The sequence below is a fragment of the Dermacentor albipictus genome, chromosome 9, assembly GCF_038994185.2.
Source record: "Dermacentor albipictus isolate Rhodes 1998 colony chromosome 9, USDA_Dalb.pri_finalv2, whole genome shotgun sequence".
Lineage (NCBI taxonomy): Eukaryota > Metazoa > Arthropoda > Arachnida > Ixodida > Ixodidae > Dermacentor > Dermacentor albipictus.
In genome coordinates, this window is record NC_091829.1 from 94,144,722 (window position 1) to 94,171,435 (window position 26,714).

Here is a 26,714-nt window from a genome sequence, read left to right on the forward strand (position 1 = left end):
CACACGTAGGCGCTATCGCCGGTCTACCGGTCGTCAGCATCGGCGCGCGGTCGAGTTTGTAAACAAACGCGCGTCGGGATTGATTAGAGCTGGCACGCATATATGCCAACGAACAGCGCAGTGCGGTACTTAATTCCAGCGAGCCGGCTAGACGCCGTCCAGCTAGTACACGAACCTTGTTTGCGGCGGCCATCTGAATGATCATCATCGTGGCCTCCTTGACGAAGTAGCGTCCGTCACCGCCCACGACGAGCGTGGATCCTTCCAGGTCGGGTCCGACCGTGTCGAAGATGGACTGGATGAAGCACTCCGTGTAATTTGGCTGCATGAACGTCTTGGTGGGCTTGCGCAGCCCGCTGGTGCCGGGCTTTTGGCCATCGAACGGCTGCACCTGCACCACTTCGACCGGCATCGCGTCGACTCTCCTGGTGGCACCCGCCGCTCGAGCAGACGTCCCCGAGGGGTCAACGCGGACGTCTTGCTCTCGCTCAGCCGGGCTACGCGGAGCTCGCCGCCACCGTTGCAAACGGTGCACGCACGACTGCCGTCGCGTGGCGCCACCATCGAAAGCGCTCTTTCTTCTTCCCGTCTTAGCACGCAAACTTAGGCTAGTGGGTCAACGTTCCTGTTTGGCAAAACAGAACTAAATCAGGTGCCCACACGAGACTGTTGAAAAATGCCCTTTCGAGTAAATATAACGGATACACATAAAAACCAACACGTGGCGCCAAAAACAAGACAACCCATGAGAACAACTGAAAGCGACATTCACAGAAGTACAGTGTAGCCTAAGGTTCTTTTTTCTTTTTTTTTTGAAAAAGTACTGTAAACAACATATCTGTGTTGTATTCCTCGCTGCAACTGGTATGATTGAAGTATGGTGGCACAGATGAATTTACAGTGTTTCAATAATTCTGCGGCGTCGATGTTATTGAGAAGCAAGGTACATTTTGATAGCCCATATAATTGGCCTATGAGCTCACTGCTTTTTTTTTTTTAGAGGTGACGCGAACATTCGCAACTTAGCAAAACTTGCGATAAAACTGCGTGACATTTTTTTCTTCATTCTATCAGCGCAGGGTAGTTTGGGTCATTGGCCAAGCATTTGCTTGAGTTCATTACGCAGTGTGAGGTGTGTGACCACGGGCTTTCAAAGCCATGGTTACGGTTAAAAAAAAAGAATTAATCAAAGATAATTATAATGATATAATAATGCATAATTATAATATTATATTAAATCGGTAACTATGCAATGTACGAGCTGAAATGAACGGAATACATTTCGTCTGTTTAAGAAAATGCACGACAACGTGGCGCGTTGAATAAATGGAACAATAAAGACTGCCGCTAAACACAAGAAAAGCGTGTCGAATGATGCCTGGGTGAACTGGCAAGGAAACGGTTTGTAGGTTCATGGAATGACTGGTTGGACTGGCACGGCACTCTCGCGAAGTTTTCCGCATTTTGGCATCAGTTGACTCGACTTGGCTCAGCTGTTCAAGCCAATTGCCGGTTTTCAAACATGGCCGCCTCCACAAATTTCGCGACGTGCGCTTAGCAGCCTGCATACATCACACTTTTATTAGAGCCATCGCTGTCGTTCTTTAGATATCACAGTTGTGGCATCTTTGTAAGTTCTAAACCAGTTTAGAAGACTCCCGCTTCGTCGCTATGGAAGCCGATAACGGGGATGAACACCGCAAAAACCGCGAAGGAAAAACAACCGAACAGCACCTGATGCATCTTGGAAAACCGGTAAAAAGAAATGTGCACGCCTAACTTATTTCTTAAATCGTTGTTCCAGTTGTACGTCCGGAAAACGCTGCGGTCCAGCTATGGGATCACATGGTCTCTTCGTGGTAGCATTGCGCACTCTGGTGTTTCGAAGTACCGACAGCGCCGCAGATGCACTACTGGCTGCAGTGCGCGGACTGTTTTTTAGAGAGGATCTACAATAAGGTTTCCTCTTAGGCTTGTTATTTTTTTTTTCATTAAGAACGTGTAACCATGTTCCTTATTTTGTCTGTGTCTTTTACGAATAATGCTACGCGTTCATAATTTAAGAGAGCAAGCAATGCACAGCCGTAGCAGAACATCCAGAAACTTGCTTGGCGACTGGTGCTATGTGCTCGTACGTCCAATGATCGCTGAGCCTCATGCATAAACTGTGTTGAAACACTATAAACGTTTCACGAAGTGGCTACACGACTCTACAGGTGTTCCTCGCTATTAATCCGTTGTACTACGCAAGCGCTTAAGCCCGCTAGTGCAACCAAACGTGAACTTCCTTGTTCACGAGCATGCATTCCATTCTTGCTCGTCGATCAAACTTTTGTACGTTCTCTTCAGGAAATCGCTTGCAGCGCGCAAACTGAAGAAGGCGAGACGCCTGCGAAAGCTACTACGAACGTTTTGCAACTTTTCCGTGCAACTTACGGAACTGCGTTTTGTCTCCGCCGGTGTCTGTTCCCGAAATAAACGGTCCAACGCGTGAAATTATCTTTGTAGAATGCATGCGCAGTGTAAGCTCACCTATAACTAGCGTTCGTGCTAAGTTGTGCATTCTAGCAGTGGCACTAGACCTGTCATTGTCTGAAGGTTGGGCGTGTTGGTAATTCAATCGTAAACTGGGATATATAGCGCAAGAACGACACAAGGACGAAGCAGGAACACGGTTCCTGTGTCCTTGCTTCGTCCTTGTGTCGTTCTTGCGCTATGTATCCCAGTTTACCATTGTCTGCAACCGACATCGGTAGAAGTAAGAGTAGTTGTTGAAGGGCTAGTCGGTTGATAGCTGGAAAAAGAAACAAGTAAAACGTAGCTGAAAGCAACTAAAAAGACTAAGGCACGTAGACTCCATACACGACTAGACAAGAAAGCTGAACGATCGCATTTCTTTTGTCTGTTTTAAGTTGCATTTTTCTTCAAGACAGTGTGAGAGCTGCTATTGGCTGATAATATATATATATTGTGAAAGAGAACTAATACTTAGCAGTACCAGAAACTAATCAAATGAAGCTGCTAAACACACACTGTAGGTTTAGAATGAAAAAAAAAAGAATGTGCAGAAAGCATAGACAATGATTGTCAGTGGAAGTAAATAGCCCAAAGGAACGAGAGAGTGAAGCAAAAGGTTTTCCCTGGGTGGAACTGTGATTGCCTCATATAAATATCTGCAAAACTTGGATATCTTTTATTTCGTTGAATCTTTAATGCATCTTGGGTGTACAACAACTTTTTTGGTTGTACAAAATTTTTGTTGACAACCTTAAACATTTTACAGAAGTTGAAAAACAAAACAAAAGAAGCTTAAGTTTTACACCTCTGTAACTCTACACTAAAAAAGAATTACCATAGTACTCTAAATTTTATCTGTTACATCATCCAAATCAGACAAGCATATTATTGCATTACTTGCACAAGTTGCGAGTGCTGAACAAGTCTTACAAATTAGTGATATATTTTAGAATGGCATGGTCAATTTTGTGTGCTTCAGACTTCCATGCAGCTTATCAAAATGTGATATTCTTTATTTATTTTTTTTTCTTACGGATTACTTACAATTGTACACTTCATGTTAAGTTTTTCTAAATTGTTCAATATTCAGCAACCTTTGTAATAAGATTTGATGGGCTAAATAAATAATCTTCTCCCAATCTTGTGTAGATTGTCAATTTTCTTTTTAACATACAACAGACGTCATTATAATTTGTGCACAGGATGCCAAACTATTTTTTTTTTAGCATGCATTTAGATAGGAACTTTTGAAATGAAGTTCCTCTTAAGTTCTGCAGTTTCAAATTAGCCTCCGACAGAACCTGCATGGTGTGTTTCTCATGTCTCCTCTCCGTATCTCACCTGCAGTGCTGTATTTCTCAACGTTAAAAATGAACCGACTCACTCCAAACTTTCTGCTTTGTTGCAGCAATGCTTGACAAGCTGTGATATCCTGTGTAGTGAATGTGCTCTGAACTCTGTTCCTTCTGTAACTGAAACTGTGGCCTCGCACTTTCATTCATTTGTCCACAGGCACTTCTGGAGCGAATCCGAAAGCTGGAGACACACGTGCAACAGCTACAGAACCTCCTGCAGGCCAAGGACAAGCCGCAGACTGCGCGGCCGGTCAGGCCATTTGACTTCAGCCGGTCAGTGTCGTTGCATTGTGCTTGCGCCCAGGCTTGTTACTGGCTATTGAAGAGTTTGGCTTCTTGGTGTACACATTACCAGAATACCAGACACACAGACGTGTGCAGGTGCACTGGTGGGGCTATCTCGCGGCATTGAGTTCAACCAGAGCACTCAAAGCTATTAATTGCAGTGATGTCTCTGTGCTACTGAGTTGCTTGTGTAAAGGCATCTGCAACAGTGTAACAATGAATTTATTGTGACATCTTTTCTTTCATTCCTTTTTTATGACAAGGACAGCATGAAGTGAAAAATTTCTAACACTATCTGGCTGGACAAACCCCCAGGTGCTTTCGCTACCAGTGCTGTTGCTGCCGTCGAAGTCATTGGTGTTCCTTCCTGTATACCATAAACTGCAAAACGTATAAGCAGAGGCTAAAACTATTGTAGCCTTCAAAACTAAACATTACGCTTTGAAGTTTTGCGTGTCAGAACCATCATTTTGATTATGAAGCACACCTTAGTGAGGGACTCCAGATTGATTTTGACTACCTGGGGTTCCTTAACGTACACCCTATGTATGGCACAAAGCTGTTTTTGCACTTCACCTCCATGGAAATGCGGCCACCACAGCTGGGATTTGATACCGCGCCTTCGAGCTTAGTAGTGCATTGCCATAGCCACTACTCCACCACAGCAAGCTGTCTAGCCTTTGTCAATGCAGTGCAATGTAATAAATGAAAGCTGTTGGTGTGTTTGCACAGAATCAGAGGCATCGACAAGAACAGGAATCAAGACTCGTGACTGGCACTCAGGAAAAACACGAGCCACCCTGCACTGACCCAAGGAAGTGCTGTGACTTTGTGTCTCTCACCATTGCTGCTAACTCCCACTTGCTGTGGTGTCTCTGTGTCTGTGACATTCTGGTGCCGAGTATGAGGTTGCAGATTAAATTCCTGTCCAAAGTAATACCACAGGGCACCTTTGAAGGGGTCCTTGGGATGTTATCTTGATTGTAAATCGTTTAGCTTCAAAAGACCTTTTGTGCGTTCCGGAGCTCAGTGCAGAAAGAATTTAGGAAAGTTGGTGCAAACTATTAAGGTAGTCACCAAGTAATTCTCCTTACAGCAAATGAAAACTGAATGCCCAATTTGAGTTTCAGAGCCCTTATAGAATTATACTCAATGTGTTCCTTTCTACAGCCACATATGCAACCCTAGGTTTTCTTTGTATTGTGTTTGTCGACCCGCCATGGTAACTCGGTGGCTACGGCACTTTGCACTGCTGAGCACAAGTTTGACCTCGGACGCAACAGCTGCATTCTGATGGGAGCGGAATACAAAAGTGCTCATGCACTTAGATTTAAGTGCGCATTAAAGAGCCCCGTGTGGTCAATATTAATCCGGAGTGCCTCCACCACGTGTGGCTCATAATCAGATCGTGCAGTTGTCAGGTTAAAGCCCTAGAACATAACTGTTGTCTTTGTCAGGTGCATCTGCCGTTGCCTTTGTGAGGAATTACGTGCAATTATCGTGGGCGCAGGTTCAAGCGGCGGCACGTGGCGCTGCGTCTGCTCTACCTGGGCTGGGACTACAGTGGCTATGTGCTGCAGGAGGACACTGGCTGCACTGTGGAGGCGGCACTCTTCGAGGCTCTCGAGCGCACCCGCTTGCTCGAGGACCGCACGGATGCGCACTACCACCGGTGTGGTCGCACCGACAAGGGGGTCTCTGCCTTCTCCCAGGTGGCCTTCCCAGTTACTTTCTTTTTATTCACACCCCAGCTTACACTCATAAGAAGTAAAAACCCTTTACGGCAGGGTTTAAAGTCTCCCTTCAGTAGAGAGGGGTGCCCTCATAGGGTGTCAACCAGTATAACGTGCGTACACTCACTCAGATATATATATGTATATACACACACACACACACACACACAGTCAACTCTTGTTACAACGGACCTTGATAATCTGACAAAAAACATCTGTTGTATCCGAAGTCCGTAATATCCGAAACACCCCACTTCCAAAACTTTCATCGCAATGTCTAACAACTCTATTGCAAAGAGTGAGTGACGAATTTGCAAAGTGATAAACAAACAACAACAGTCGCAGTTTTTTCGCTGAAGGTGAAGCATCGATTGCGATAGCAAATTAAGCAAGATAATCGCGGCGGCGGCAGCGAGCGAATTGACCTTTGTACTGTCTCTTGCTTCAACATAAGCTAAACATTGAGAGCATGGCACATACGAAGCTACCGGCACTGGGCACACTTTGTTCACCTTGTAGATCACTTACGAGTTACGGCGCTCGCGTCGTAAGCTGCAGCCGTCAGAGTAGAACCCCTCTCTCTCGCCTCACTCACCCCCCCGTGCCTCGCACGCGAAAGAAGACTTGCATTTTTGCCTTGCCTTCCTCCCTCGCGCACGCAATAACTGCAATGGTCAGTTGACCCTCTCAAGTCAGTTGTCAGCCCGTGTCGACACGGCAAAAGTATGTTTTATATGGCCGATTCTGAAAAAATTGCTGCTAATTTCTTCCGCTGTAGCCAATAGTGCAGTGTAGCATGGTCCATTAAAAGCAAATTTCGTTGCAATAATAGAATAGGTAGAACAAACTAAGGCTGAAGTATAGTCCGGTATATCCGAAAATCTATTATATGCGGGTTCGTTGTGGCGAGTGTAGCGTGTATATAGAAGGCGACAGGAGCAACGGTGCAGGTGTTAGCCATGTGATTTATGCCAGCAACTGTTATCACTTGTGCTGTGGAAATGGTTGCCCCGTTCCCTTTTAAGCGGCAGCACACCCAGCTAAATGCTATGGTCGTTTGTACGCGGAACGTTTGGGAGCACTGCAATCATGGCGCGCAAGTGGGCATGTCATGTAGTATCTTTTTTGTATTTCGCAGGCATCTGCAGAAAGTGGAAAAAAAACCTAACACTTAATAGATAGAAAGTTCGAAACTGTTTAATCAGACATGTTGTAAACCACCTTAGAACTTTCTAATTGGAAGTTTTTCCTTGACTTAATTGCCTCAGAAGTTGGTTAATTAATCCTGACAAATTATGCAATTAAGGAGAATACAAAAGTTAGTGTGACTTACTCCATACAATAGCCAGCAACATGCATTTGGTCCCGCGGTCTTAGACTGCCTTGGCATATTTTTAAACTCTGGCTAATGTTAGCTGGGACACTGTGTATATATGTATCAGTGAAGTGTTGGATCACAGGATCCAACAGTGAAACAGGTCAAACAATAGAAGTACGTAGGAAGAACACCAGGATTTTACTGATGTTTTGTCCGGGACCCGGCCTTCACTCCAACGGTGGCCGGTCTCCGGCAGAAACATTCCTAACATTCTGGTATATTTCCTTTGTGCTTCTATACAAACAAACAAACAAATCTAATCTTGTTAGGTAATCACGTCCATAAAAAGTCAACAGACAATGAAGCCAAGGAAAGGATATACGAAATCAGCTGCTGTGCTTGAAATTGAAATCTAGAAAGGAAGGAAGAAGAGGAAATGAATGTGGAGGAAAAGAAAACATGCCGCCGATGGGAAATCTGAACCTACAACCTACGCGTTACGCGAGTGCAGCACTAACAATTGTGCTATGGCGACGGCTGTCAGTTTATATATATCAGTTTATACTTAATAAAGTGAAGCACAGGATTGAAAAATTGTGGTGGTAAAGTTTACAAAAAAAGACAAAAAGCACACAGGAAAAAATTGCAGTTTCGCCCAAAAGGTGATGCATTGATGACAGTAGCAAATTACTAAACAATTATAAGAAGCAAGGTTAGCAGTCTTATGGGCCATATAATTTCTAGTAAATATTCTCTCACTAAATAAATTACCAAGCATGGTGTCGTGCGCACAGGCAAATATGAACACATCTGCTTGATGACCTCGGAAACTCACTGTCGGAACAATGGCATGATGAAGATCGACAGCAGCGGCAAGCAAACGCTTCCTGCTGCCTCTAGCTGTAATGTGTCTCCAAAGCTTGAGATGATGCGCATTTCTGCACTAGGTGCATGGGAACAGAGCACACACAAAGCCACAGGCAATCTCTGCTCCCTAGCCATTGTACCCCCCGCAAATTAATTCCAAGATGGGGCATGCGCAGCTACGCTCAAGCTTTCTCTAGAATCGAAAACATTTTTATGGGTATTTTGCAAATAGATAAATTATCCTGAGTGTATTTCGGGCGCTTATTTAGTGTGCCAGTTCATTCAAGCACGTTGATAAACTGGCATTTAGGAAATGCTTTTTCAAAAGTAACTCTGGAGGTAAAGGGTTAAAGGTATATGTGAACTCAAAGCAAATAACTCAAGCTGCAACACAGGACATCAGTCACCTTGCTTCCTTGACAACCTCAGGCTCTTCAATAATATATCTTATGGTTTCGCACCTAGTTACCTACAAAATTGGACAAAATGCGCGAGTCTGTGGTGTAACACAGCACTAATAATGCACAACCAAACAAATTAAAATTAATTGGTAATTTGAAGAAACCAAGGTGAATCTTCACTGATTCACGAGCAGGTCGCTTTATGCTCAGGTGGCTCATGAAACATTATGCTGTGCCAAGAACCTTAGTCGAACAAGGGTGGTTACCGCCATGCACTGTCTCAGGCAACTGCATGCAGCAGTACAACAATACCTGCTTTCTGGTTTTTGCTCATGCTACATCAACCTATCAATTGCGATGAAATCATTAATAGAAAAACTGGACAGTTCAAATTGCCCTGCACAAGGCACTTCTGGCAATAAAATCACCTCCAGTGCTTGTCGAATGGGTACCGCACTGCTACAGCTGACCTGCCAAGGAGGGTTGGGGGGGAGGGGGCCAGCCTTTCCTTAAAGAATACCCTGACTCTATGCACAGCTTTATGGTCTCATTTTGTCCCATGGTAATTGTTGTTAACCCTGCTTGCAGTTTTTTCTGAAGCTGTGTGTGCTTGGCACGTTCCTAGCAGTAATGTCATGCGCGTATCAGCATGCCATACTGTTTGTTGCAGGGCAGTACAGTTATTCTCATCATTGCTGTAGGGCAATAGTGAACCCTCAAAGGTGTAAAATATTTTATTAGTGCAGGCACTATCACTTTACTTCCTTTCAGGTGCTGTAAAACTGTGTACTTAGTGACAAACTAAACATTCAGTACAAGCTCCACTCACAAAATAAAGGAAAGGTTCGTTTAAAAAAGTATTACTGTAACTGTAGTCACTAACAGATGCAATGCTAATTTTGCCCTGTGTCTAGACATCATACGTTCAAGTAAGAAGAAATAGGAGTGCCAGTGCATGACATTTCTATCGTAAAACATGGTGCGAAAGAAAGAGAGCACACTAATAACTGTACTAGAACAGTCCAGAAGCATTTCTTAAAGAAACAATTTGAAATGTAAACTGCTCGCATGGCTGATACTGCATAAGAAAGCCTCGAGAGTAATACTATAAACAAGACAAAGTCCATTGTAGTAATCACAGCATGTGGCTTCGCTCCTATGCAGGTGATCTCCATTGACCTGCGCACCAACCTGACCGAAGGCATTGGGGTTTTTGCCCAGGAGGGCTATCAACCAAACACAAGTGCAGGTTTGTACTTAGTACTGTATATACGGTGTATGAAGATTTTTTTAGAGTTATATTTCTGCACTGAGCTTTCCTTTCTTTCTGTTCTTTTTTTTTTTTTTTGCTTCAGTAGGTAGTTGCAGTGCTTGGCTTCCTCCGTCCCTCCATTTTCCCCTTTCTCTTTTATTTCATTTGTGGTTGCACCTCATTATAACGAAGTTGCAGCTAACGTGAACATAGTCTCATTGTATTCTATATTTGTGGTAGATGTGCATGCCAATATCGGCAAAAAAGAAAAAAAAACGTCATGATTGAGTCTGTGGAAAGGAAATGCAAGTATGATGCCTCTGATGGGTTGGCAAAAGCTCTCCTGTCAACTTTGATGGCACGTCAGTGGCCACTGTCCCGATACATGGTACATAGAGCTGGATTATAAACGCGCTTTGCACCATTGACAAATGCAGCTATGTGATCAGTGTGGTCCCACACGATAGACACATTGCCTTGTTGGCTCTTCACCATCCAAACCAAGCTGTTGGCCAAAATGTGCACGCATTTACAGAATGTGCGGCTTCGAATTGAACTTGCTGACTGCTTGACATTTTTGATAGCAGAATACATATTTTCTGCTGTGGGCAAACCAATTCACTTTGCTGTGTAACTTTGCCGAGCCCCCACAGCTGTAACTGATATTGTCTCGGAACTTGCACTTTCGGTTTTCAGTACAAGCTGTAGAATTCTCACTGAAATAAAGCACATGACAAATTTATTATATTGATCTTTTTTCCATATGAAAGTCCAACTGTATTTGGTCCAATTTTCCGGAAGTTGCCTGACACTTCGTTTCTTTTTCTTTGCACTAACTGGCACACTAACTATATCATATATCATACCATAATATACCACATTGTCTAAAGCTGCGTGGGGCACCAGCTGTAAATGTCAATTGAAGCAGACTTTCGGTGCTGCTGTTAACAGCTGCTGCCCAGCCTGGCTTTGAAGCTGTGCATAAGGTTACCATTGCAACAATGTATAATAGTGACAAGTCGTAGCAATGCACCGTAAAAAGAAGTCATTGCAAAGCCATGTTGGAGAACAGCTGCTGTCAATAGTGGGAATAAGGTTCTGGCTTGGCAGCTGTTTATTACTTTTGTTAGCGGCCTTGATAATTCCCATAGTTATTGGCCATGCTATGCCAGTTCTCATTTGATTGAAATCCAGAAGTATGCACCGTCTGCAGCAATGCTAGACAAAGATGGTGCTATCCTCACCAGTGGATGAAGAGTGTCGTCTGTAACAGTTACATTGACATGCAGCATGCGCCATATATTTTGCTCTGGCAATGTCAGACGGCCTTCCCATTATTTTTACTGACACTGCAATTATAGTTTTTTGTTAAAGTGCTACAAATGTGGGCCAAGGTAAACAATGACTTAAGGGGCTATGACACAACTATTGTCAGCATATCACTGTAACTGAGAGTAGAGGGGCCAGTGTGCTTATACATACAAAAACTGTTAGACTCTCATTGTAAATTTTAACCTAGAATTTTAGTTTTTGAATCGCTGCCTCTAAGCCCCTTGTACCAACAGCAATCGCCATTTCGACTTAGCTTGTGTGATGTCAAAAAGCGTGGGGCCACCACTGTGTCAAGTGCTCCGATACATTCCAAAAAACATTCGCGTGTCACGCCAAAGTCTTCTTGCTTTGCAAGCTATGGAACCCAATGGCTCATAAAGGGCATCGCCGTTTCATTTCCTTTCCTTAAAGACCCCGTAGTAGGGGTATTACATAAGGGGTGGGGATACAACATTTACAAACAAGTGCTATAATGCATTCAATTCTGTAAATAAAAATGTTACATATTGAACATGATGTAACACCTTGTTACATTGTGCTTGCAATTCTGTCACATGCGTGAGGAAAAAACAAGCCAGAAAATCGACGCACATGCAAAACCAAAATCATGTGTATCCTGTGGACATTAACCACATGGGATGTACTTCATTTCGTCACCTGTCAGAGTTGCCGGACTGCTGTACAGTTCAACTGCAATATAAGAAACTAGAATTTTCCATAGCATCGAATGCACTAAAATTTTGCTAGCTTATTGTGGGAGGTATGTGGTTTGATGTACAATGCATAATTCAAGCTAAAAAATTTGGTGTCATGGCCCCTTTAAAGATACGAAATTATGGCCCCCCAGATGTGTCTTCCGAACCAAATATCATCATAGGACACACCAAAAAAAACAAGAAAAGAAAGAAATTAATATATTAGCTGCCTTCGATACTGCACAATCTCGCAAGGAGGAATGGGCTTTAGAAGGTAATGCCAGAATTAATGAAAACTGACGGTGGCCGTTGCCAGTTCTGTGAGCGATGTAAACGTCCTCAAGAGCCAGCCCACATAATCTATAGAGTCCCCACAAAGACAGCACCGAGCACTCGTGACTCTTTTTGTCGTCTGCTAGCCAGAGAACTTCCAGAGAGCTGCCAGACCAAAAATTTGGCCTGGCAGGTTCTGGCAGCCCACGGGTAGCCAGAAGCAGAAAGAGCCCCAATGCGTTGTTGCCATTTATCCTGTACGAAGCAAGTGACTTACTGCACCCAAACGTATTAAACAAGATTTACTGTAAGGTGTTGTCTCTGTGTTAAACGCAAGGGCAGACGATCCAAAAGCATTGCCAGAATAACCATTCATTAAAGCATTGTCCTAAGCAGGCGCTTTTTCAAGTTAGTTCTAAGCACATTTAGCACATGTTCGTCTTAAATGGCGTTGATGTGGGCTTCTGGTTGGTATTATGGGTTGGAGGCTGCAGCTTGTTTGCCTGGCAATTGCTAGGGGAGGCAAGCAGTGGCCGCTGCTCGACCGCTGGCATTCTGCACAGCAGCCCGGGCAGAGGAGCTGGACTATGTCAAGATCCTCAACGGTGTCCTGCCACCAGAAATTCGCGTGCTGGCCTGGGCCCCCGTCGACCAAGCCTTCAGTGCACGGTGTGTACTGGCATTTTTTGCCTGAAACAGGCTACGCACGTTAAGTAACAGAGCTTTTTTGCGCAGTGTTTGCGAGTGCATTAAAGAAATGCTAAGGGCAAACGTTAAGACAAGCTCAAGTGATAGATCAGTGTTCCAAGCTGCTGAAGGTATCACTTTAACTGGGAACCTAGCTTTTGCTAGTGAGAGAGTGACACAAGTCTAGGACAGGATTGTGCCATCACTATGATATCAGGCACCAGCTAGTACGAAGCAGCATGTTTGTTTTTAAATTGGTAAGCTGTAGTCAGCCTCTGTTAATAAACAATTGCATTAATTTCAGCATGAAATTAAACACAATTTGTCCAAGTTTATTTAATAAAAAAAAAAGGATTTGCTGATGCCACCACTCCTAACATAAGTCAGTACTATTTGGGGGAATATGGTGCCCTCTCTGTGCAGGCCCCTGACTCAAAGCTGGCGATAGTTCCAGGGCTCCAAAATTGCAAAAGCTGTTGTTTATTATGTGTGATTTGAATCGTGAAAGAACTGTATGACTCTTTCAGTCGTAGTTTTCCTTGCAGCTAAGACATCTGTGGCCATTAAACAAATGTTGCAAAGCTCTTGGAAGGGTACTTTAACAACCTAAGTGTCTGCCTATAGTCTGTGTTACTTGATGGATACTAACTTCAGCTAGCGATGTGCAAGTCTTTTGGAGGCTGATTATCCAGCCATATCCAGCCATCTCTTGCCATATGTAACAATGTCATCTTCTAACAATGTCATCTCAAGTGGCTTCTAATCATTGAAAGCGTAATTATGTGATAACTCCCCATTAAAAGATAACCATTTTGCTCAAAAGACAGCAAGCCAGCCAGAGTAGCTTGCAATGTGGTGGTGACCGCAGTCACTTGCGTTTGCAGTTTCGACTGTCGCCAGCGGACCTACCGGTATTTCTTCCCTCGAGGCAGCCTGGATGTCCAGGTGAGCACTCCTTGCATACCTTTTGATCTTGCAGGCACCACAATGTCCATGGCTGATTTCAAAGCTGATCGTCATCTCACCTATGGCTGTTGCAAAAGTTTTTACCAGCTCATCAGCTAAAAGCTTCCTGCTGCTACTGGCTGCTGTACTGTCTAATGTTCCTTTAATCTTAAACCACTTTGACCTCATAAAGCTTCAGGCTCATAATTCTCAAGCACAACGTCCAGAGCTTTAGTTGGGAAGTGGCTCAAAATGCAACCAAGATAAATGCAAATGGCCTAGTTAAAGTATGTTACGCACGCTTAATGTGATGACAGTGACTTTCAGTTTCCAAAAGTTTACAAAACTGTTTTATTTTGGCAAAATAAAATGAATGTTGTTGTCTTGTGTGGTTTTTTTTCTCCATTTTTTTGTTAATTTGCCCTAAAGACCCGTTAGGACATTACATATGGGGAGAGTTCAATAATTCGGACATATGCAAAAATTGAGTAAGCAACAAAGGTCGAAATGCAAAACTACAAAATTGAGACAAGGATGTAAAGAGAAAGAAAAATGTATACATTTCCAGCAGAACTAACCACATTACAACGGGGAATACTTAAAACGTGTGATGCAAAATACATTCTATATAATAAGATTACTAGCTAAAAAAAAAAAATTCACATGACTGGCTTGAAGTGTTGGTCAGTAATTTCAGCAATATGTTTAAGTTAATTGTCCCGCCCTTAATGGCCAAATGCAAGAAAGAAATTTGGAGAGAGTCAGTGTGTGAAAAAGGAGCTTCTACTTTGTTTTATGATTAATCCAAGGAAATATCCGACTAGCAGGTAAATTAAAGCTGCAGAATAGTTAGTGGGCTGCGATAAATTTTGTGAAAAAATGTTAAGCCTGTCTTCTCTAGTGAGATAATGTCAAGGCTGCGTTTAATTGCAAATACACTTACATATGACAGGTACAATGCAGTGAGAAAGCAAGCGGCTTTCTCACTGCATTATAGTCATTATACAGTCACTATAGTAATTTTGTAATGACTATAATCTATTAATAAGATAAGATTGATGAGGACTCCAGATTATTGAGGCATAGTTGAGCTGTGAACATACAGTAGTCATGTAGGTTAGTAGTTTTTTATGTCTTTGCTAGCTTTGCACAAGGAACAATAGATGAAGCCAAGTGTCTTGTAAGCTTTTGTCAAAGTACAGTCAACATGTAGGTTCCATGATAGTTGAGGGGTAAAAATTATGCCTAGGTATTTAAAGGACTCTATGGGCTCAGTCACATCATCGCCAATTTTATAATGATATGCTGTTAGGCTACTGAGAATAGTAAACTGCACGAGTTTACTTTTAATGGTGCTAATTGATGTCTGCCATCGAGTACACCAGCTTTCTATTTGTGTTAAGCCATTCTGTAATTCATTACAGTCACTTATGTCTCTCACATGACGATAAGTGATGCAGTCATCAGCAAATAATCTCAATGATGTAATGCCCACGTGGATGTTGTTCATGAAAATAAGAAATAATGTAGCTCCTAAAACAGATCCTTGAGGGACTCCTGACCTAACAGCTTGGAAGGGCGAATAAAAATTGTTAATTGCTACAGGTTGTCATCTGTTAAATAAATATTCTTGAACCCATAAGATGACTATGTATGATAAATAAATAAATAAATAAATATTCTTGAACTCATGAGTTGACTATGTATGAAACGCTTATGAGCTACACGATCAGATACCTTTGCTAAATCAATAAAGAGGCCGTCAATTTGTTGATATTTGTGTAAGCCATTGTGGAGGTTGGTTAATTCAAAAAGCTGCGTTTCACAAGATTGACCACATTGAAACCATGCTGACTTAAAGAAAAAGAAAAAAAAAAGGAATTCCATTATCAACTAAATATGCATAATTTGGGAAGATAGGACATGTGCAAGAACATTTCAAACCATACATTTGAGCGATATCAACCTGTAGTTAGTCATTAGATCCTTATCACATGATTTGTACATGGGCACCACGTAAGCATCTTTCCAGTCATGAGTTATTACACTGGTATCGAATTATTGCTGACAGATTTTTGCTAGTATTAAAGATGAAATGCTTAATTATGTTTACTATCTTTGTACTTGTAATCTTATCTGGCTCAGAGCTTGAAAATGATGTCAAAAGTTTGATAGCCCTAAGAATGGCATCAGAATTTATAACTAAGCTAGGCATGGTGTGCACAGTGTTTTCACATGTGTAAAGAACTGTTGAAGGCTGTTTGTCCTCGAAGACTGCGAAAAAATGAATTGGTGCAACATATTGGCATCATCATGAGGCAAACCATTATCTGAAGTTAAAACGGGCAGTTCCTTTGCAGCTGCAGGAGAAACTTTCCAAAATTTCTTGGGGTTTGTGTTGAAGAAAAGGGGCATGTCGATGTTGGAAAACTTATATTTAGCTGTCTTCATTTTCTGCTTACATTCCCTTGCGAAATCTAAATAGCCAGACCAATCAACTTCGTCTTTACTGCATAGTGCCTTCAAATACAAAAGTTCTTTTTTGTTTAGGCATCGCCTGATGTCTCAATTTAATCACTGTTCATCACCAGTCTGTCAAAAACTTTTTTTAAATATATTTATCCTGCAGCCCTAGCAGCAGATTAAAAAAAAAAACTACCCAGTTCTTGTTGTCCTATCCAATGCCACTATCCAGCTCTCATTTCATCTGTATGTTTGGTTTGTGATTGTTTAGTTTGCACTTCCTGAAAATAGTTTTTCAATTATTGTAGATGTACAGCATGCTTGTGTATCATCTCACTGTTTTTTTGTTTTTGTTTTTTGTAAGAGGGTTTTGGTAAAATGTCAGCTCTGGCACTCTTTCATTTCCTATGTACAGCACTCTAATATGTATTATTTGCTTTGTTTCTTGTGGAAAGCTTTTTATGTTCTGTGAAGTTGCATTTCCTTTTGTGCATAGGTGCGTAATACCATGGATAGATGAAATGTAAAAAAAAGGTTATGGCCAACTAGAATGCATTCCTTTCTTTCCCCTTTTCACCATTTAATGTTACTTCAACATGATTTCGTCTTTTAAACTTACTTGGGTACCTACACCATCTTAGGCACTGCACACATAGCAATACAGTACAAGGTCACACTTCCTGACTTATTGCTCGCAAAAAGCATTCTATTCCATAATTTCTCGCTCATGCTTCATTCGGGGCTGATAGTAACAGAATGACGAATGTGAACTAGCTTCTTCTGCTAGGCTGGCTATCAATGCACACAACAAATCTGCATAGATCAGTGAGAAGATGAAGTGTCACCTATTGAAAGTGTGCGCCCGCGCGTGTGCTTGTGTGCAGAGGATGCAAGAGGCGGCAGCACTCTTAGTAGGCGAGCATGACTTCCGGAACCTATGCAAGATGGACGTGGCCAATGGTGTAACTAACTACATGCGCCGCATCCTCCATACCAGAATCTTCCGGTGGCCACCGCCAAGGCCATTACCCACTGCCTCGCCAACTGTCTCGCCAGCTGGGTAAGGCAGCCCAGAGTGACTGCACAGTGACCTGTGCTTTGATTCCAATAGCACTGAAAGATTTCATGCTTAACACTGCTCAAATTCACTCAAGTTTCATGGCAAGATCATATTTTCACATGGTTTAAGTTGGCAAGTCTAATAGCTGTTGAATGGCACATGGAGTACAAGTGCACAGCTGTACTCCTACTGAGAGCCATCTGCAGTAATACTCTGCACGGAATCTCTTCTTTTGGGGGATATAGTTGGGGTGAGGTGCTCCAAATGACTGTGGGGTTAGTTTCATTGTTGAAACGTAAAAGTAATTTGTCAGTGACTTCCCCCATGGATGACCAGGATAGAAGTGTGCTAATTAGTAATTAATCGACACCAACAAACCAGCACAAAGAGCACGGATGAAGGGAAGACACACAGTCACACACTTACATGCTGACAACTTCACCTTTCCAGCATGTGCATACCAGGCATGTGTTTTATCACAGTGCACAGAAACAGCACAATGAATGTCGGAGAGCAAAATACATTCTGTTGTTGTGAGCTAGGTGGGTCAGCATGCCATCTGTTCCCATCACCAATAAATAGCAGTACTTTGATATAAAGTGATTTTGCTTGTCAGCTTGAATGATATTGTCGCAGCCCGTTTGAACAGAAGAAAATGTTCAGTGAAGAAAAATGGACTCTTCGCAGAGGAGAATGATAGTCAGCTTACTGTCTCCGTCTCAGCACATGTCCAGCTGATGTCAGCTATCACCACCTAGCTTCTGTCTCTTCTGCTTAAGAAGCACAGCTCACAAGTAACAACATGACTGCCACACTCCACCTGGGTTTCTTCTGTTGTTGGTGTTTGTATTTTGGTTTAGTATTTCATGCATGTGGGAGCAAATGAAAAGGCTTTTAAGTTGGGCCTGGTGCGCAGATCAACCATTCTGTTCTGTTCTTTTCTGTTCATGCTTGTCGCGCTGCCACCCCAGTCTTCGTGCTTAGCCTCTGTTCATGGCGAAACTGTGCTGGTGTACCACACTTTTTTTTTTTTTTTGTCTCGTGAATGTGCCAATGTCCTATTCTTGCAGTGAGGATGGCTCATGCACTGCCGCATCACACGGGGACGGCTTCACAGAAGACGGCTATGACCTGCTGTGCCTGGAGATAGTGGGCCAGGCCTTCCTCTGGCACCAGGTGCGATGCATCGTGGCTGTGCTGCTGCTCGTTGGTCAGCGGCTTGAAGAGCCACAGGTGAGCACGCAGTGCCCATATTGAGCCTAGTTGATGCTTCCTCTAGGTTAACGATCCTTCAGGCGTAACTTAAAGGACCCCTCACCATGTTTGGGCATAACAAGCAAATGAGCATGGTGTAGCATAGGTCACTTGGTGATGATCATGTCTGCAGTATGTTAGAGCTATGTACACTGCATAAACAGCTGAAAACATAAACAGCAACTCACACACTCTCATGGCTCAAGGGTATCATGAAGAAAAGGTGTATGGGGGATGAAGGTGAAGAGATAGTCCACTCCCAATAATGGCCTATACCATAAGAACATTAGGTCCTGCTTAACTGGCAGTTAGTATGCTCAGCAACAACTTCATTCATGATGTGCCCTAATGTACCGGCTAAAATATACAAAATTAATCTTGAACTTATGTATGGGATGTGCCATAGCCCATGATGTAAGTTTGGGACAAATGTAAATTAGAATATATAAAGCAATAAAGCAGTATTTTAGTTGAACTGCTTGACAAGACCTTCGGTTTTGGCATGAAAAATTGACTTTTTAAAATTTTGATAAGACCTTCCACATATTATGAACACAGCAGTACTTTGTCTATGGAGAGCCAAGTATTTGAAGTTTCCAGTGTTTTCAGCTGGAGCATTTGTTTTACCCATAGGTCATATCTGAGCTGTTGGATGTTGCCAAAAACCCTCGCAAGCCACAGTATGCCATGGCAGCAGGTGAGCCCAGTAACCATAAGCCTTCCTTACTTGCGGTCTTACAGGAAGCACTGCTTGAAGTGGGCTCAGTATAGTCATCCACAAGCCCAACGTAGCCTAGTACATGAATAATTTTGTGGAAAACTAGAAAAGTTAGTGGAAAATTATGTAACCAATACAGTCGCCTTCCATTAAATTGACCCCTACAGGACTGAAAAAATTGATTGAACTATTATTCGGTTGGTTGAATTAAATAAGATGCAGAAAAAAATGCCAGAACACACCACTGATTGTAGCATATTTGCCAGATTCTAACATGCCCCAAAATCAAATGCGCGACCACTGTCCGTGTGTCCTAAGTAGAAAGCTAACATTGAAATGGCAATAAAGGTCCTAAACCAACCAGAAATATAATTTGCACCCAATTTTTTTAGTTAAGAAAATGAGCAAGGGCTAATATGTGTTGCACAATGGCAGCCGATTTTCTCAAGTCAACTTTGCCACACGGTTTTAAACTCGCCTTTGCCGCATTACAGCCATGTTATGCGGTAAAGCATATAAATGCTGCGAACGCATTTTGGTTTCATATTTGATTGCACTAAGCAAGCAATTTTCTATGCAATTTTCTCGAGGAAAAAAAAAGTGCATTAGAAACGAGGTAAACACCTATCATAATCAGACATTATGAGCTGCTGTTATTGCTTGAAAATCTTCCTAGGGCAGGCCAAATATAGGCGCTTTCAACGGTACATTTTCCTATGTGTGTGCATGTAAATTTATTTTCCATTAAGCTCCGCTGAGATGCATACTGACACTAAAAGGGTCACTATTGAGGTCGCCATAGAGGTCAGGGACATGCATGCTGACTGGTCAGGTTCAAATTATCAGGTGGAGGCCAATTTGAGGATAGAAATAACGAAACATCAAACTAGTGAGATTCAAACGAACTAAGAAAATGAATTAATCAGAGCCGAGAACAGAAGTCTATCGTACTATTATTGTGCACTGAATAATTTCAAAGGTATCATGTTCTTTATTGTCTCTTGTCCTGCTTTCTGAATGCAGTATTTGCATCCAGAAGTTATGATGTAGGGAGAGGGAAAAAAAGGGGAAGAGGGGTTGTGGATGCCATAGCTTCCTCACAGCACGGCAAAATTGTGAAGGCAATGGGATGGCTGAAAATGACAAAAAAATGTCTTGCCTTGTTGTCTGGTCTATTTCACCCGTCCTGTCACGTGCGCTGCTTCGTCACACTGAATGTAAACCAACTAGCCCAACCCTTGTGCCCCCCAGCATTATGTTACTTATGTTACATTACGAACAATGTTACTGAAAGGCAGGCATGCGAAATGGACGCAATTAAGAACAAACAAAACAACACAAATGCCAACTGTCAACTGAAGTGTTGCACACTGGCGGAAAAGAAGGAAGTACATGCTTAAGGGAATGCAGCGCCGCTCCATCAGTCGTGAACATGTGCAGGCACTTGTGAAAGATAACTGTTTAGGCATGACAGCAGGTAAGCCCAGTAACCATTAACCTTCCTTACTTGCTTAATTTTCTTTAACCCCTTACCCTAGCACAGGGTAGCCAGCTGGGCTATACACTGGCTAACCTCCCTTTTTTCCCCCTCTCTTCCCTCCTTCTTAGGCATGACAATTCCTCCTTATGCAAGATAATTGAGGGCTGACTTACGCACATGCTACCACTATTAATGATTTGTTGTGCCTTGACCACAAAGCACACTTCTTATGCCTCAACAAAATTCTATATCGTCTGCGAATTTAGGAGTAGACGAAAGGTTAGACAGTGATCCACCGGTCAAGGAATGTTTATGCTGAGTTAATCTGCACTAAGTTTAATGCCCTGTTTGTGCCCCATAAAAGCCAACTGCGGGTAAAAGAAACTTTATAAACTACTACCACTTGTCTTTTTGCAGTTCAACTGACCTTTCTTTGCATGGCGACACATATCTTTCCTCACTTATTGTCAGTGCTAAACACAATGTTGGCCCTGTACCAACTCCCAGCTTAAGTCTATGTGACAGAGAGCATATGTTACATGCACTAACAACTCTCTTTTTATCTTAATGCTTTATACGACCATGTGTGGACCAGAAGACACGATGTACCTTTTCATGTGTTTGAAAACAAAGGCTATGGCAACAAGATGAAAACGAACTTCTAATAAACATGTGACCTGCCTACTGAAGCTGATGCTCGTCTTGTGCACATACAGCTTGCTGAGGGCAGCTTTACAGCATGACGTGGCTACTATACAATTTTTTACAAGTTGTCTTTTCTCATTCTGCTGCATCACTTTTTTTTTTTAATCAAGAACATGAAGTCTATTGCAAATGTAACTTTCACTCATTATCAGTTTTACCGTTCAATAACAACAAGAACTTAAATTTCTCCCTATGCTTTTATTGATATCATGTTGTTCTTACTAAGAATTGGCCACCCCGGTTACCCCTTCAATTCCTTGTGCCTATTGATGAAGCAGTCAAAGCACGTGTGTGTGTGTGTGATGCACAGAGCTCCCTCTGGTGCTGTACGACTGCCAGTTTGAGGGACTCGAGTGGCAGCAGAGCGCTGCCGAGGCAGAGGCCGTTGCCACACACCTGCAGGCACTTTGGACGCAAACCCGAATCAAGTAGGTCTATCCTATTAATGCATTCGCCTTAGGAGTGTCTGTGTGGAAAAAAAGTGCATGTGCGTGAAATGTGGGAAACTGGTCATATGGTAGAGGTAGAGGGGGGATGGGAGAGCTTAGAAGCATGTGCGTGTGTACACACATATATATGTACATCATCATCAGCCTACCTATCTTATGTCCAGTGGAGGATGAAGGCCTCTCCCTGCGATCTCCAAATACCCCTGTCCTGCACCAACCGATTCCAACTAGCACCTGCGAATTTCCTGATTTCATCGCACCACCTAGTCTCCTGCTTTCCTCTACAGCACTTCCTTTCTCTTGGTACCCATTCTGTAACCCTATTGGTGCGTTGGTTATCTAACTAACCTGCACATTACATGACCTGCCCAGCACCATTTCTTTCTCTTAATGTCAACTAGAATATCAGCCATACCTATTTGCTTTCTGATCCAAACCACTCTCTTTCCGTCTCTTCGATTCAGTCAATTCGCTCACTCCAGCTACCGCACTTCCTCACTCCAGCGTTTTGATGAAGAGCTTTCGTGGTCATTGCGTGAAACATGTTCATGTTTGCTTGTGTGCGCGTGACACCATGCTTGTTAATTTAGTTACTAAGCAAATGTTTAAATGTTTATATGGCCAATAAAACTACTATCCTTACTTTTCGTATAGCTGTCTACTAATTTGCTGTCGTAATCGATGCTTTGCCTTTTGGGCAAAACTGCAACTTTTTTATTTGTTGCAACTTTATTGTATTGAGAGTAAATCTTTGTTTTTCCAAATGAGAGAAAGTTGTATTCCTGTTTGAAAGAATGAGGTGTGCGGTGCTGTAAAGGACTTTTCTTTTTTTATAGGTAGCGACAAAAGGGTGCATGTTACAATCGAGGCTGATTTTTTTTCCCCTTTTTTTTGGTCACGAAACAGGTGCATGTTACAATCGAGGGCACATTACAGTTGAGTAAATACAGTAACATCTCCGGAATATTTGTAAGTGTCAGCCTTACCGCCAGCAGAGTGTTGATGAGCCAGAAAATACACAAGAACGAAAGATGGGATTGAAGTTGCTTGCATGTTGCCATGAATCGCCGTGCTCTCACTGAAATGGTGGCTACACTGTTGTGCAGGAGTGCACTGTTGGAGAGCATGCTGAGCACTCTGCCAGACGTTCGGAGCCAGCCCCGCTGCCTGCTGCCCCGCATCGCACGAAGCCACAAGCCACTGCTTGAAAGGCCATTATGCGGTGTGTTGTCGTTTTTCTTTCCATGCCACTTTGTGTCAAGGCATCATGCTGTCGTGCCACATTGCACTAGAATGGCAATTCTCAAGCTTTTAGGCATCACAGGCCTCTCTGTCGGGCAACATTTTATATTCTTTACTTACTGTGGGAGAAATGGCCCTTTCCTGAAGGCATTTGTTTTCGGGGGAGTGCGGCAAGTGGTATTGGTGATAGCAGATCATACATTTCCTTTGGTATTTGATCTGTGCTGCTCTTCTTACTTATTCCTATGTTATTTTTCATTTTGAGATATGCACGCTCAAACCTCGATATAACAAATACTGATATAACGAATTACTGGATATAACAAAATACAAAATTTGATTGGCCATGCTTTATGTCAGTGAAGCTTCTCCTGCCATAAAGAAAGTGCAGGATCCGAGAGAGACAATGATTTGTTTAAATGATTGCTCTAGGCCTTATATGGGGAAAGCGCTCGTCTTCTTCCCACTTTTTGCCGTCCTTTTAACAAGATGAAGCACCAACTAGCCCGATCTCGTATCTTACTGCAGCTTGTTTGGGGAAGTGGGTGAAGGGAAAGGAGCCAAGTATGGCTCACTATGGAAGCTTTGCACGCGTAGTTCCATGGTGAGTTGCGTGTCTCTTTGACGTTAGCCCGTGGTCAGACCCAGTACTCAAACATATTCACATTCTTAGGCCATTACATATCCTGGGATGTCCTTAGTGCTGTGGTTATGTCGTATTCAGCATAGCAAAGCAATTTCTTTTGCATGTGGCTTAAGATAGGTGTTCTCGTAGCAAAAATGTCAAATACATTAGCCACCTGAATTTTTGTACATCTTGTTTTTTGGAGCTGTGAAATTATGTGGACTTCACTGGCACTGTCATTTACCCCTAGGTTTAAAGGTACTGGCGGCTACCCAGAATGTGTCTTTGAGATTATTGTGCTGATAGAAAGATAGCGACTCGCATTGATAGGAACAAACATACCTCTACCCCTTAAATAAAAAAATTAAATTTTTTACTTATGCAAAATTGACGTTGGGCATTCCTGCAGTGAAGCTTGGTATGTCATTGCAGCTGAAAAGTTGCTTTGTTCAGATTTGCAAACATTTTTACAGGAAAGCTACTTGGTATTTCATAAAACCAAGGTGGATTTCTTTCATCAGACACATTTTTCTATCTTGTGTAAACAATGTGGTGAGAATTGTTGAGGTTTGTTCTTACCCAAGCGTGCCCTTTAACAATCTGGCATGCATTAGGTTCAGACGCACACAACTTCCTTACTTTGAACCAGTTGGAATCTGGGTAAATATTGTATACAGAGCAAGCACTAGTGAGCAAAGCTAGAATTCAGCAATTCTTTGCTTGAATGTCGTTTTTCATATTGGCACGCCCCGTACATATTGCCGCCATGGAGCACCTGTAGGAAGGCTCAAGCTTACATTTGCTTTTTCAGGGAGCCTGGAAGAACGCATGGCGTCACATGCCAAGCGGCGGAAAATTTGCACCGATGACCAAGAAGACATGGTAGAATAAAACTGTGCGTACAATGAACTGTGCTTCAAAGGCCACACTCCTTGTCGTTGTCATGCATTCATTCGCCCAGCCTTCAAGGGGCCCTGCAACAAATTTTCTTCAAACCCGAGAGGCAAAACAAGTGCGATTTTATAAAATATAGTGCTGAGAAACTTATCTAAAAGGGGAATAATATGAAGAGAGTTTAAAGAATGCATTGTTTACTTTCCTTGTTTCCCTGAAACTATTGATCTTGGCCAGCGTGGCACCAATAGTGCCCCGTCCATACCTGCCATCCTGTGAAATTTATAATTCGTAAAAATCTTGCAGACACAAGACTCCTAGCTCAGATTTGAGTTTGCTCTGAGCACACATTTTGTAATACCCTACATGTGCACCTTATTACGATGATTTACCTTTAGGTGCAGCACACACGCAGCATCAAAGCGGACAGGGACAACATTATTTCCCCATCCACGACTTTATCATCAACCCTGCTGCAGCTGATTTCAACTGCTTCAGGAACTTGCCTGAATAAACTTGCTTGAAGCAGGTGCCTGTCTGATAATGGTGTCCTGTACTGCTGCATGAGGGCTGTGCAGGTGTCATCACAATAGTATCTTTTTATCGTAGATGTTTTTCAATTTTGCACTGTCTCGTACCGTTCATCAGCCTTAAAACTTTTTCGTGAACAGATTTCGGCTTTCATGAAACTTGATGCAACTTTGGTAAAGTCGTGACAGCAGCCCAAGTTCACAAACATAAAAAAAAAAATCAGGAGAGTTGGCAGGCATGGCTATTGCTATGATATTTTTTTTTTCTCCGCGTGGCATGGTAATGGTCACGTTTCGAGGTTGGCGTCTGACAAAAGTGGCCGAGAGCAACAATGGAGCAGGATTGCTGGGATGCGTCGCAGCTGCTGCTCTTGAACAAAAAGCCTGGAAAGGTTCGGGAATGTGAGTCAATGACTGGCGTCCATAGATAACTGCAGCCTAAATGAAGCCATCGGTGACATACTTGGGAACATTTAGGCACACTGACAGACAGGGTCATGCAAGCAGACACACATAATTGCTTCGTGTGTCCACTTGCTTATACCAATCCGTCACTGTGTTTGAACATTCGTAAGTACCATTTCTTAGCAAGAAGGACAAACCTCGAAGCTTGTAATCAGTAATGTTGCAGAAGGCAAAAGAAAAGAAAGAATGAGCACAAGTGATCTATTCTGCAAGAGTAGATTTTCCACCAGGGTGTCAAATCATGCCTGATCCCAAGCCAATATTACTGGAACATGCCTGAACACATACCAAAATGAAGGCAAAATTGTGTGTGTGTGTGTGTGTGTCGATTGCCGGTTCGGCATGAAACAGTTAAAGCATAAGGGCAACAACGGGTGCTCAACGGAGAGCGTAATTCCATTATTCTACCCACAACAATGTGGGTAATTCAACCCCACAAGCAGATTGCTACAACTCACAAGTTGGCTTGGGTGCAAGAATGGGGATAAGCGATCAGTATGTGCAGGTAACTATGGCTATCTCAGCAAAGAGGCTTGCACTTCTTAATTTAGCTATGCCAGCCGTTTTCCGCAGCCGAAAATTTATTGTGGGAATTCGCTCCCAATTTGGCTGTTGGGTCAACTCGTTACTAAAACCAGATAAACGGAATAAACACGAAAGCGGAAAATACAACGTCCTCGAGGAGGAAAAATCTGCAAGTTCAGCTGCATGGCTTATTGTAACCATAACACTGCGGATGCTAAAGAATGCTGTCACCTTCTCTGTGTGCAATAACCGCGACTGAACAGCAAGCGAAATTTGTTTCGTTACGTGTCATGGTTTAATGCACGTTTAGCGCCTAGCCAAGCAAAGTATAAATAGTTCACTCTAGTACAACGCTCTTCGAGTTGCACAAATCATTAGTGGGGCACAATCTGCGTGCTTCTGACTTTTTCATCCGCCCTCATCCAGTGCAGGTTTCCTATCCACGTGCAAATCATATTGACCGCAAAAAAGACGGGGACATAGGAAGAAAACACATAAACAGCACAGGCGGTAAGTGCTGTTTATGTGTTTTCCTACCAACTAGGCCAAACTGAAGTTCTTCTGAAGCATATCCACGTGCAGATGCACAAGAAATATTGATGCATGGTTCAGCACAAACCATCCTTGTTCATCATTCAGGAGCA

The 26,714-nt window shown here is 42.7% G+C and overlaps 2 protein-coding genes across 5 annotated transcripts in view; one reads left to right on the forward strand and one right to left on the reverse strand.

Moving 5' to 3' along the window:
* Window positions 1-565, reverse strand: part of Pgm1 (phosphoglucose mutase 1) — a 49,712-nt gene extending 49,147 nt beyond the window's left edge. Inside the window, exon 1 of the mRNA XM_070525010.1 lies at window positions 176-565. Coding sequence (XP_070381111.1) covers window positions 176-412 — 237 coding nt within the window. The 5' untranslated portion in view covers window positions 413-565. The remainder of the gene's footprint in view (window positions 1-175) is intronic.
* A 923-nt stretch (window positions 566-1,488) lies between these two features.
* LOC139049498 (tRNA pseudouridine(38/39) synthase) overlaps window positions 1,489-26,714 on the forward strand; it is a 31,477-nt gene continuing 6,251 nt past the window's right edge. The window contains exons 1-12 of one of the 4 annotated variants that reach the window (XM_070525014.1): window positions 1,490-1,755; window positions 4,030-4,145; window positions 5,668-5,869; window positions 9,641-9,725; window positions 12,592-12,697; window positions 13,600-13,660; window positions 17,008-17,183; window positions 18,254-18,416; window positions 19,071-19,134; window positions 21,651-21,768; window positions 22,896-23,011; window positions 24,468-24,565. In XM_070525014.1, coding sequence (XP_070381115.1) covers window positions 1,672-1,755; window positions 4,030-4,145; window positions 5,668-5,869; window positions 9,641-9,725; window positions 12,592-12,697; window positions 13,600-13,660; window positions 17,008-17,183; window positions 18,254-18,416; window positions 19,071-19,134; window positions 21,651-21,768; window positions 22,896-23,011; window positions 24,468-24,547 — 1,371 coding nt within the window. In that variant the 5' untranslated portion in view covers window positions 1,490-1,671 and the 3' untranslated portion in view covers window positions 24,548-24,565. Of the gene's footprint in view, window positions 1,756-1,850; window positions 1,960-4,029; window positions 4,146-5,667; window positions 5,870-9,640; window positions 9,726-12,591; window positions 12,698-13,599; window positions 13,661-17,007; window positions 17,184-18,253; window positions 18,417-19,070; window positions 19,135-21,650; window positions 21,769-22,895; window positions 23,012-24,467; window positions 24,566-26,714 lie in introns of those variants that run through there. The other 3 variants (XM_070525011.1, XM_070525012.1, XM_070525013.1) reach the window with 3 other exon arrangements.